Genomic DNA, 11,447 nt, shown 5'->3' with positions numbered 1-11,447 from the left:
ACTCTGCTGCGGTGTGGATGGGTAGCAGCCCCGGGCGCTTATACAGTTTATTTTAGGTAATAGAGACGCTTGTTTTGTTACAGCCTGTTCCTCCCTGCTCTCTCTCCCTCTTTCTCTCCCTCTCTCTCTCTCTCTCTCTCTCCAGTATTTCACCTACACTTAAAAAAAGCGCATCTCTTTAGTTGGTGACCGACTGTGGGTTTAGGTGAGCGGCGCATGCGCCACTGGAAGGTTTTGCGCCGCGCACTGGAGCTGCGGAGCGCTAGTTAGTGAGAGGAGGCGACCGGAGCAGGTGAGGAGGGAGAAAAGTACAGGGAGGGAAACTCCTCAGCACTCCAGCTCACTCTAACGGTGCGAGCGGACGACAGACCCGGAGCGCTGCCGGTGTTCACGCTCCGGCTCACCCCCCCACTACCCCCCCGCCCCGGCACCGCGCGCGCTGTTGGGAGATAGAAAGTTCCTCTGGAGAACCGCCGGGAGCCGATTTATGGCTGCAGCTGCTTGTCTTTCTTCTGCTCAGCGGATGAGTTGCTCGTCGTGAGGGTGAAGAGGAGCTGACAGACGTCCTGGTTCTGGTTCGGGTTCTCTGGCTCAGAATGGAGGGTAAAGTGGCAAGCCGCCGGTGGCGAGGATCGCCGCGCGGGTCCCTCTGCAGGTAGACCGCGCGATGAGCTGAGCGCGAGCTGCTGGATTCACACCAGATCCTCTTCACTTTTTGATTTCTTTCTTTATTTCCTGCCGTGACTCGGTCGCGGTAAACCGGGAGTCCAGAAAGTCGCGGCTCGTCTGCTGGTCCGGTTCAGTCAGCAGCAGGACGACCGAGTGCACGCGACCTTCCCGCCGGTGGCACCGAGGTGCCGCTGATGCTTTGATGTCGTAGGAGAAGTGAAGGAGTCGGTCACTTCCCGCGCGGCTCGCTGCTCCTCCGCGGTTACCGGGCGTCCGCGTCCCCCAGGGACCCCGAGCGCGAGGAACCCTCGGCCGGACAAACCAGCAGCGGCACCTGGCCCGCACTGGGATTACCGGGTTGAAGCCGCCTGCAGAAAGTGGATTAAACTTCTACCGGACCGAGCCCCCCTCCCTCCGGTGAGTGACTCCGCGGACCCGCTTGGTCGGTAAATGTGTCAAATGTTTGTTTCAGCGGGACCGAGGCGGCCTGCCTGATGCGGGATGGAGTTCATCGTGGATCAGGTTTGTCGGCGGACAGCAGCTTGGAAGTTGCAGGAATTATTCCCACACAGGCGGCAGCGGCAGTCGGCCGATGCTCTCCGGTACCGGGGCACCGGCACCGGGCTCCCTCTCCTGGCGGTGGCCTCCGCACCGTCCAGCGACGCGCGTGCGCTGCTTCAACAACACCAACTGTTGAATAAAAATGTGTGTCACGATGACGGAAAACTTTAATTTTTTTCCCGGAAAATTAAAACAACAAACAAACAAAAAACTAACTGTCGGTTTACAGAAGAATTCCAGCGGCGTCGAGGGCCCGAAGTCAGGAATCGTTCTCGGTGTGGGGGGGCTGGTACCAGGCCCAGATGTCAGCGGGTCCAAAGGGGAGGAAACTGGAGCAAAATATCTGCTCGGAATCTCCCGACAATTAAATAACTTGCGAGAACAATTCCCTGTAAAATGGCGGCGGCCTGTTTGCTGTTTTTAATTTTAAGGAATTTAGTTCCCAACTCTGGAACTGAAACGACTCCGGCAGCAGTGGAGTTCTCTTCCCTTCTCCTTTTTTAAAATCGTTTTTATTCATGTGTACAAGGAGCCGCTTCTTCTCCGCTTATTTGCTCGTTTTGTTGCCACTTTCCCGGCCAGGATCGAGCCCGCGAGCCGCGGGTCACCAGGCCTGCTGCGGGTCCAGGTTTCAGCTCGGATCGTTTCCAGGGTCGCGGGCAGGATCCGGGAGCAGCAACGCCAGGAATGCGTCTCACGTCAAGAGTTGAAAATAATAATAATTATTAATTAATTCTGACAATAATAACAACGATGGTGATGTTGTAGTAATAATAATAATAATAATAATAATAATAATAATAATAATAATAATAATAAAACCCGGTGAGCAGTGACAGCGCATGTAAAGCATCAAGCCGTTTTAATTAAAGTAAATCCAAACTCCTCCTCGCTGCTGATTGGTTGATTGGACGTGACCTCGCGCACCTGCGGCTCGGTAACTGCTGATTGAGACACCGGGAGCGACGCTCGTCCCGGTGAGGCCGCAGGCTGGCGTTTAACAGCGGCTCCTAACTGAGGAGGAACGAAGCTGCTCTCTCCTCCTGCGTGGCGGCGGTGACGAGTCCGGTTGGCCCGGCTGGGTCACGGCGGCGAGAGCACACGGTACCCCCCCCCCCCCCCCCCACGGGGAGCTCGCTCTCGTGCACGTGGACGTGCGCACGCTCCCGGTGAGTGACGGCGAACTTGGCCTCGTCTTTAAGGAGTGTGTGGCGACTCAGGCCCGGGACGTCACGCTGCGTGACAAACGAGAGCTGCTGTCGGTCCCGACGCACACGCACAGGCTGGCACGACGGTACCACGAAGTTCAGGGTAATAATTCTGACTTCGTGTCCTCACGGCAGCCAAAATCACAAAAGACGAAAGTTTTCTGGACCCACTTGACTTTATTTTCCTTTTCAGTTCTCGTCCTCTAGTCAGGAAGCGAACGTCAGCACAGCGTCACCAGGCCCGCGACCACGAGCCGCTGACGTGGCCTCCCTGACTCCCGTCCACGCCTGAATAATTAATTAATTGGGAAAAAAATCACTAAATATGCAAATATGTGCACCAAGTGATTCTACAGGAATGCGTATTTCATAGATGCTGGAAAGTTCCAGGAAAAGAGACAAACGCCCTTTTTTAATGTAGCCATTTGTTTGGGCTCATTCTTAATTCTCTTAAAGCTTTTTTGCAAGTCATCATAATGTGAGCGAAGGAACTTGAGGTCTTTATTTCTGTTTCTTATTCAAACGTGAACGCTTCAGGATTTCGTTTGAACTGAGCTCACAGGTCTGTATTAATCTGAGGCTCATGCAGGTAATCGTGTTTCTGTGAGACATTTGTGACTCATATTAATCACAATTATTGGATCAAAATAAGGAGCCATTTTACCCTCGTTAATGCTTCAATGGATTTAAGATGAATGCACACGGTGAGTGTGTGTGTGAGAGAGAGAGAGCGCGCGCGAGAGCGAGCTATCAGGAATGTGTCTCGCTCTTCTTCATGGTCATTGTCTTCTCTCCTGCACGTCTGACTGATTCACACTCAGACCTGCCAAATGAGGCTGGAGCACTCATGGCCTCAGGGCACACGTTTGTGTGTGTGTGTGTGTGTGTGTGTGTGTGCGCGCGCGCGCAATGCACCCTGCTTTGACACCCCACATCTGTCTCGTTCTCTGTTATGCACCGTAAACACTGTGACTTGCGCGTGTAAACATGGTGACAGCTTGGCAGACCTGACGTGCGTCCTGTTCTCTGTCCTCCTCAGCTGGGCAGCAGTATGAACCTGGGGCTGGACCGTGTGTGGCGGCCGGCGTGCTGGCCCTTGGGCCGAGTGTTGGACTCCAGACAATGTGTCTTTGCCCTCACACTCCTCACACTCCTCATGCAGGTGGTGGTGGAGGCCAACTCGTGGTGGTGAGTGTGTGTGTGTTCCCTATTCAGATGTCCCTGAATGTTGTTTTCTCTCCCTCTTTCTCTCATTAATAAGTCATTTTGTCATTGCATATTTAGGATGATATTTTCTTAGACTTTGGTTGCATTTTAATTTACTTTAGTTTCAGAGTCAGTTTCAGGCGTGTTCCAGCCTCTCAGCTTCAGTTACACCACATATGAAGCGGCCCAGCCTGCTGACTGTAGCACATCAGCTCTGCTGCAAGATTTTTTTCTCTCTTATTTTCTTTGTTCACATTTTGCCAAACCAAAATTATGAATATTATAGAAAACATAGATTACTGTGGTTTATAGGTCTGCATCCAGATGAGCACAAAAATGTGTGTGAGACGAATGTCCCGCTGCTCTCAGGATATTTAGCTGTATTTCTGTTTGCTGCTTTCAAGACTAATGAGGCGTTCTGATGGGGGGGGTCCGTTTCCCCGTCACCATAGAGGCTCGATTTAGTACAAATCTCAACTCTTTACATGCTGCAGCTGTGTTTGTGTCTAACTGTGCACTTTTGCCCGAGTGTGTCACCACATCCAGACTGCTGCTAGGTGTTGTGAAACATTTGTATTTACCTCAAATGAGCAGATGAAAGCCAACAGTGACATCATGTGGCGACCATCAAGTGATGGTATTGTAGTTTGATGAGGCTGTGGCGAGCTGAGCTCAGTGCTGGAGACCCTCGGTCACAGGGAAGCACGAGCTCTCGCACGTTGACGGACCTTTTAGAAAAAAGAGTTCTGAGCACAAACTGTGTGTTTGTCAGTTTCCTTCTCCAGACGACATGCAGGTGTGGATTATTTCCTGTGTGTGTGACGGACGAAGATGCTGTCAGTCTGCATGTCTGCACAGTCAGTGTGTATGTTGATATTTTTTCATATGCTCTTCTGTGTGTGTGTGTGTGTGTGTGTGTGTGTGCGCGCTCAGTCGATCAGGTTACACTGGGGGCTAATTGTCTCCCTGGTGGGGCTCAGGGATGGGCTGCTCTAATTGTCTCGTGGCCTGGAACCAGATGCTCGTAGTCGAGTTCTTATCTGTTTCAACTTCACTCTGAATCCATTTTGTTGTCTTTGGCGGTTCATGAAATGGTTGAACTTTCTGACGGGCGGCTTCAGCATCGCGGGCTGCCTGCTCGGCGGTGTCACAACATCCTGACGCACGCTTTAGTTTTAGCAAAAAAGATGACGAAAAATTGTCTTAAATAAATTGAAGACAAGGGGACAAGATTAGTGTGAGACATTGTAAATTTATCACAAATTTAAAAAATGAAGAATAAAATTTACAAGACAAGTATTTTGATTTTTTTTTTTTTTTTTTTTTTTACTTTTCTCCACCCAGTTATTTACCCTGTGAAATACAGAGGAACTGAAAGATCAAATAAAACCCCTGAATCAAACTGATGATGATCACTTCCTGTTTTCGCCCTGATGTTTGTAAGGTGAGACGTCGTGCAGGACCCGCGTGCTCACTCATGGCCTCATAATCTAGATATTCTTACTCCTATCAAGCCTCTAGGTTTTGCAGGAAAACCTGTTTATATTTTGGTCATGATGGCAAATGAGCAACTTACCCCCCCCCCCCCCCCCCCCAGGTCTCTGGCCATGAATCCTCTACTGATTCCCGAGGCCTACATCATCGGGGCCCAGCCTCTGTGCAGCCAGCTGGCGGGTCTGTCCCCGGGCCAGAAGAAGCTTTGCCAGCTCTACCAGGACCACATGCAGTACATCGGTGAAGGAGCCAAGACGGGCATCCGAGAGTGTCAGTACCAGTTCAGACATCGGCGCTGGAACTGCAGCACAGTGGACGACTCCACTGTCTTTGGACGGGTCATGCACATAGGTAGGAAGACGCTGCGGCACATCTGTGTCCTCCAAATACTACCAAACACTCTGATATGCAGTACAAACCTAGAGGTACTATTTAGAATCTTGCCTGTCCTTTCTGCTGCTCTGTGATTCACTGTAGTTTGTGTGTGTGTGTGTGTGTGTGTGTGTGTGTGTGTGTAATGCATGGGCCTGCTGATTCTCAGCAGCTGTATGCAGTGAGTACTTGGTGGGTGAGGGTGCTGGATAAATAACGCGGCTCTGGCCTGCTACAGCTGGAGCTGGACTGAAGCTGTCCTGTATTCACAAGTAATGGGAGAGCAGTGAGTGTTTGCTTCGTCACAGATGAGTGTGTGTGTGTGTGTGTGTGTGTGTGTGTTCAAGTCAGGTGTTGCCAGATTCTTGGATGCTCTCATTTAAACTGGTGGTGTAAATCACCTCAGGCACTAATGTGAGGTGGTTGACATCAAGCGTGATGGTGATCTCCTTTCCGGATCAGGATGAATCCGTGCTCTATCGCCGCTGATCAAAGCGGAGAAGCAGTGGCCTTGTCTGGCTGGATCTCATTTTTAGACCATTGAGTACCGTTGGGGCTCATTAGGACAACAAGAGAAGAACACTCTTTGTTCTTATTGGTTCTTTTAAAGGGTCAGGTCACTCAAATACCTGACCAGGCCCACAACTGTTCTCATATACCCATATTAGTATCTAATAGAACGTTCTGGTTTTATTTGGCCGTGCTCACAGATATTCGACTCTGAGATTTCTGCTGCTGCTCTAATACAATGAATGGAATAAATGGTGAATGGAATTTTGTTTGTGGTGATTACATCTTTAAAAATAACAGGCACTTAATGGCAACTTGTCCTTCCAGAAATAATGTTCCCGTTACCCTGGATAATCCACAGAACATGTTGTCAACAGTTCAAGGCAGTGTTGCTCTGGCGGAGCGAACAGTAGCTCCCAGAATCACGCCGAGGTCACGGCGCTGGTGATGTCATTGTTGTGACCTCTGTTGGGTTTGGGGGGTGTCAAATCTCATCCTGGTACCTCCAAACTTGAGAGCACAAATATCTGTGCGGGCTGCTGGGTGTGTTTGGGCATTAAGGGTTACAGGAAGTTTAATGAGTGTATTTGTGAACACACACTCTGCTTGCTGCTGCACCTCCCTCTTCACACATCAGCCTGTGGAGGAGCCATTGCCCCCCCCCCCCCGATAAACACCTTTTTCCCCTGTACGTTGTCTGTCTGCTGGCGCACGTCACTGCTGGTGATTTAAGGCGGAGCTGCGAGGGTTCTGGAGCGGTCGGGCTCAGTTGCTCCCCTCAGGACGAAGGGATGCATCAGCGAGGGAGACGGCTGCTCGTCCAGAACCCAAAGAGTGAATCAGACAAATAAATCCGCTGTTTGATGATGATCTCTGGGAAAATCCCACCTGGCTTTTCAGCAGTTCTCTTCTCAGGCTTTTTCTGTGTCAACCTTTTTGTCTTAAGTGTGTTTTTGTCTCAATTTCCATTAGCTTCTTTTTCTTGTTGTTTTTCACTCTTTGTCTTTCTTCCCATCTCTGGTTCTGTCCATCTGTTGTTGTCATTACAGCCGTCTCTCCAGAGGTTTGGCTTAACGGGTATATGAGCCGTGTACTTTTATTTTGTAGCAGCCCCTGTCTTCAATGTCAACACACGGCTTCAGTTTGGTCGGCTGTTTCTTCTTAAGTCATTTATCTCCTCATCTTGGTTTCTCCTCTAGTTTGTGGCTTTGTACAGCGGATAAAGCAAACATTTCTTAGGTGTATTTAGTTTTTTTTTTTTAAGTCCCTCAACCACTTGTCTCTATAGAGGAAATATTGAGGGTAGAAATAATGGGGGTTAATGAGCAACGGCTCAAGAATCAGTCAGTCAGAAAGTCAGATAAAGTGAAAGAACCCTTGTCGCTTTCAATTTGGGGAAATGGCAGCTTTTTGGTGAAGGTAGATCTTTGTCACTGGAGGGCGCTAACCTCTCTGGCAGAAGCCCAATAAAAGCAAACCAGATCCCACTGTCCAACGTGCTGGTAACGAGAAGCCTGCAGCTCTTGGCTGGAGTGCTGTGCAATCTTAAGTGTACGGTGAATGCTGTCACATGACATCACGTCTTTGGTCGGCTCTCCCGGCTAATCGCTACTCGTAACTCTTAAGAATCTTAAAGCAGAATGACAGTGACACACATTCAGTGTAAAACAAATATACATTCTTAACCTACACAAATGGGATCAGTGGATGCATCTGCCAGAATGGTTAAAAAACCAAATTATGCATTTCTCCTTTAATGGCGTTTGTCTGTCTGCAGGCAGTCGAGAGACGGCCTTCACTTATGCCATCAGCGCAGCAGGGGTTGTGAATGCAGTGAGCCGAGCTTGCAGAGAGGGGGAGCTGTCCAGCTGTGGGTGCAGCCGTGCAGCTCGCCCCAAAGATTTGCCGCGAGACTGGCTGTGGGGCGGCTGCGGAGACAACCTCAACTACGGCTACAGGTTCTCCAAGGAGTTTGTGGATGCTCGCGAGAGGGAGAAGAGCTACCCAAAGGGCTCGCCGGACAACGCCCGACTTTTGATGAATCTTCACAATAACGAGGCCGGACGAAGGGTGAGGCCCTCACGGCCGCATGCGTGCACACACACGGCTCTTCTAGATGTCGACAAATACGAATCAAGACATAAACCACAAGCTCTATATTTAGGCTAAGCAGTGATTAAATAAGGAGTTGTGAGACAATCCAGGTCAGTCAGACGAGTGTTGGCTGATCATCTGTGTAACAGCTCTGTCTGCTCCCCCCTCCTGCTGCTTTGATCTGTGGGGAGATAGGATCATTGGAGACAGCTCTGGGGGTTTCCTTTTCCTCTCCAAACATCTTGAAACCACCTCAAGAGAAATGTAAAGCCAGATATCTGTTGCCAGGCTGTTCTCTTTCAAGTAGAAAAATGAATGGACAGTGTTTTATTCACTTCTGAATGGAGAAATGCACGGATTCATCAGGTCCGTCATGATGAAGTGATGCTGTATGAGATCATGAGAAGCATATTGTGCAAATATGTATGCAGACGGGGAGAATTAGAAAAATGAATCTGCAGTTGGCCGCACAAGAGAATGTATTTTTCAAGTTCTCCCTCATCCGTTGTTGAAGTTCTGTCCTCCCTCTCTCCGTCAGACGGTATCGGACCTTGCCCACGTGTCCTGCAAGTGTCATGGGGTCTCGGGCTCCTGCAGCCTCAAGACCTGTTGGCTGCAGCTGGCTGACTTCCGTAAGGTGGGTGACGCTCTGAAGGAGAAGTACGACAGCGCCGCAGCCATGAAGTTCAACTCCCGTGGGAAGCTGGTACAGATGAACAACAAGTTCAACGCTCCCACGAGCCACGACCTGGTCTACATCGAGCCCAGTCCAGACTACTGTCTGAAGAATCAAAGCACGGGGTCCCTCGGCACAGTGGGGCGCCTCTGCAACAAGACCTCAGAGGGAATGGATGGGTGCGAGCTGATGTGCTGCGGCCGTGGTTACGACCAGTTCAAGGCCCAGATAGTGGAGCGCTGCCACTGCAAGTTCCACTGGTGCTGTTACGTCAAGTGCAAGCGCTGCACCAAAATCGTAGACCAGTTCGTCTGCAAGTGAGGAGGAGGAGGAGGAGAAGAGTGTTGCCTGAGTGTCGGCCTGCAGATGAGAGGCACACGCGTGTATTCATGAGCAGAGGAGCAAAGGAGTGGAACACAGAGAGAATGGAAGAAAGAAACTATATAAATTATATTTATAGAGTTAAACAATTATGCCTTTGCAAAAAGACGGACTTTTTTTCAAAAAAAAACCTATTTCTTCAGAAACTGAGAGTATCGTGAAATATTTATTTTGAGATTGCATTTTATTCTGGCCCAGTCCTCACCAGCTGATTTTAACCCTTCAAGTGCCTAGAGAGGGCTGGATTAACCCCCTCACCATCCTAATCCAGAAATTAGACTTCTTGTCAGATTGGTCCTACTGACTGAAATTGGACTGCTCTTCCTGTTCCCTGATGAGAGTAGAGTTGGATATTTGAGGCCGAGATGACTAAGAGGCCTGGTTTGTTGTTGGATCAGGACCGTGAGACGGGAGGCCTGTTTGTGGATGTGGTTTCACGGGTCCAGTCCTGAACCAGCTCTCTTCTCCTCACTAAAGTCTACTTGTTTCCTCTCAGCTCATGTAGAGTGAGGGCTGCTGGTCCTATAGGCCCCTGGAGTGTGGGGGCTCCAGTCAGGGGGCTGTTCAGGGGATTGGGCCGTTTCTTAAGCTGTCCCAGAAGCCTTCGTGTTCCCCAGGTGCTGCAACGCGCCCGCCACCATTATGCACTTTGATACAGAGGCTTCAACCTGTCTGTATGTCTGTTCAGCTGTTTTTACTGCAGTGCATCAGCAAATATATCATATTATAGCCTACACTGTTTCCTGTATTAATTCAGATTATCCATTTAACATTAATCTACAATACTTAACATGGTTTGAATATATATGGGCAACGTTGTGGTTCCAGTGGTGACATAGTCCCTGTTGTGTGTATATAGTATCTCTATCAACCAATCAGTAAACTGTATTTATTTTCTTTTAACCACATTCTCCTTCCATCAGACGAGCAGAACAACATCATCGTCCCAGATCAAAGTTGAGTTTTCAGGTCACTTACGTTCTCACCAATGTGGCTCTTCTCTGTTTTTGTAAAGGGAAATGCACCTTATTGTTTAAAAACACACGTTCAGCTTTACCGTCTCTCTCTCACACACACACACACACACACACGCCACTCCGCCGACCGCTCGCTCTCCCTGTGGTGATTCTCAACAGTCCAGCTCTGTGTATTTATAAGCTTCTCCATGAATTTGAGGTTTGTTAAACTTCATGTGTTATAACTGATTTTGTTACTTTTTACAAATTGGCTCAATGCTCTTTGTTTCAATAAATATCAACTATAAAACCAGCATAGATGTATTTACTCCACACGGTGCTTGTCCAGTTTCATTTGTCTGCAATTTTTTTTGAATCTTTAATCTTTTTTTTTTGCTGTATCTTAGAGATTTGACCGCTCGTCCCACATTTTCAATGAAAACTTGCAGTATTTCATAGTTCCTGGTATCGTCCCCTCATTCGCGGGTGATTTCGTCACAGTCCGTCAAACGCACATTAGATGACGGCTCTTTTAGGCGTGTAGTGAACAATGACGAGGCGAGTTTGCTTGAGAGTTTTGGAAGATGGCCTGGAGATTGGATGTCTCCCAGGGGCGCTGGTTGTGGTTGTATTCTAAGCGCCGCTCGACAGTCCAACGACAGTGGGTCAGTACACGGGAAGATTAATCATCGTGTGTCAGGAAAATGGGAAGGCGGGGATTTTCAGTGTCGGGGAACTGGACTGGGGCAGCCTTGTCAGAAATGGCTGGAGCTCAAGAGGAGATGCAGAGAACAGGAGAGATTAGGTAATGAGAAATGAGGGATTACATGAGAGGGGAGAATAAAAGGAGAGGGGTTGTGAGGCGAGATGCCCGAGGGAGCGCAGCACAGAGAAAGTACTTGGAGAAAAGGAACGTTGAAGGACTGCCATTACAGTGTAAACGCTCTTGACACTGACTAATATTTACACTGGTAAAATGATACTGACTTGAGAACATCCCATATGTGACCATGTCTACTAGCTGTGTGTGTGTGTGTGTGTGTGTGTGTGTGCGCATGTGCACGTGTGTGTGTGTGCGCACATGCATGTGCACATGCGTGTGTGTGTGTGTGCGCACATGCATGTGCACATGCGTGTGTGTGTGTGTAAGCGCATGCATGTGCACATGCGTGTGCGCACACAAAATGTGTCACACCATGACAAGTGTTTACATTTCTGATTGGTGTCACATAGCGGAGAAAGACATGTTAACAGAGAGATTACAGAGTGGAAAAGAGCCCAAGGCCAGCGAGACGTTCACACATCGGCGCCGTCTGTCCG

The 11,447-nt window shown here is 49.1% G+C and overlaps 1 protein-coding gene across 3 annotated transcripts; it reads left to right on the top strand.

Moving 5' to 3' along the window:
- The first annotated feature begins 255 nt into the window (after positions 1-255).
- wnt5a (wingless-type MMTV integration site family, member 5a) lies at positions 256-10,463 on the top strand. 3 transcript variants are annotated; one of them, XM_086214933.1, is made up of 5 exons: positions 256-1,086; positions 3,478-3,626; positions 5,242-5,489; positions 7,798-8,090; positions 8,653-10,462. In XM_086214933.1, the coding sequence occupies exons 2-5, from the start codon at positions 3,490-3,492 to the stop codon at positions 9,109-9,111; spliced, it is 1,137 nt and encodes a 378-aa protein (XP_086071059.1). In that variant the 5' UTR covers positions 256-1,086; positions 3,478-3,489; the 3' UTR covers positions 9,112-10,462. The 3 variants fall into 3 exon arrangements, with proteins under 3 accessions (XP_086071059.1, XP_086071060.1, XP_086071061.1); XM_086214934.1 differs by lacking the exon at positions 256-1,086 and adding an exon at positions 2,166-2,399; XM_086214935.1 differs by lacking the exon at positions 256-1,086 and adding an exon at positions 2,413-2,541 and having other exon boundaries at positions 8,653-10,463.
- The last annotated feature ends 984 nt before the right edge of the window (positions 10,464-11,447 follow it).

This window comes from Aulostomus chinensis, chromosome 9, assembly GCF_037954235.1.
Source record: "Aulostomus chinensis isolate RoL2024-O1b breed Wild chromosome 9, RoL_Achi_v1.0, whole genome shotgun sequence".
NCBI classification, from domain to species: domain Eukaryota; kingdom Metazoa; phylum Chordata; class Actinopteri; order Syngnathiformes; family Aulostomidae; genus Aulostomus; species Aulostomus chinensis.
The sequence above is the reverse complement of the archived record's forward strand: the minus strand, read 5'-3'. Positions and strand labels throughout refer to the sequence as shown.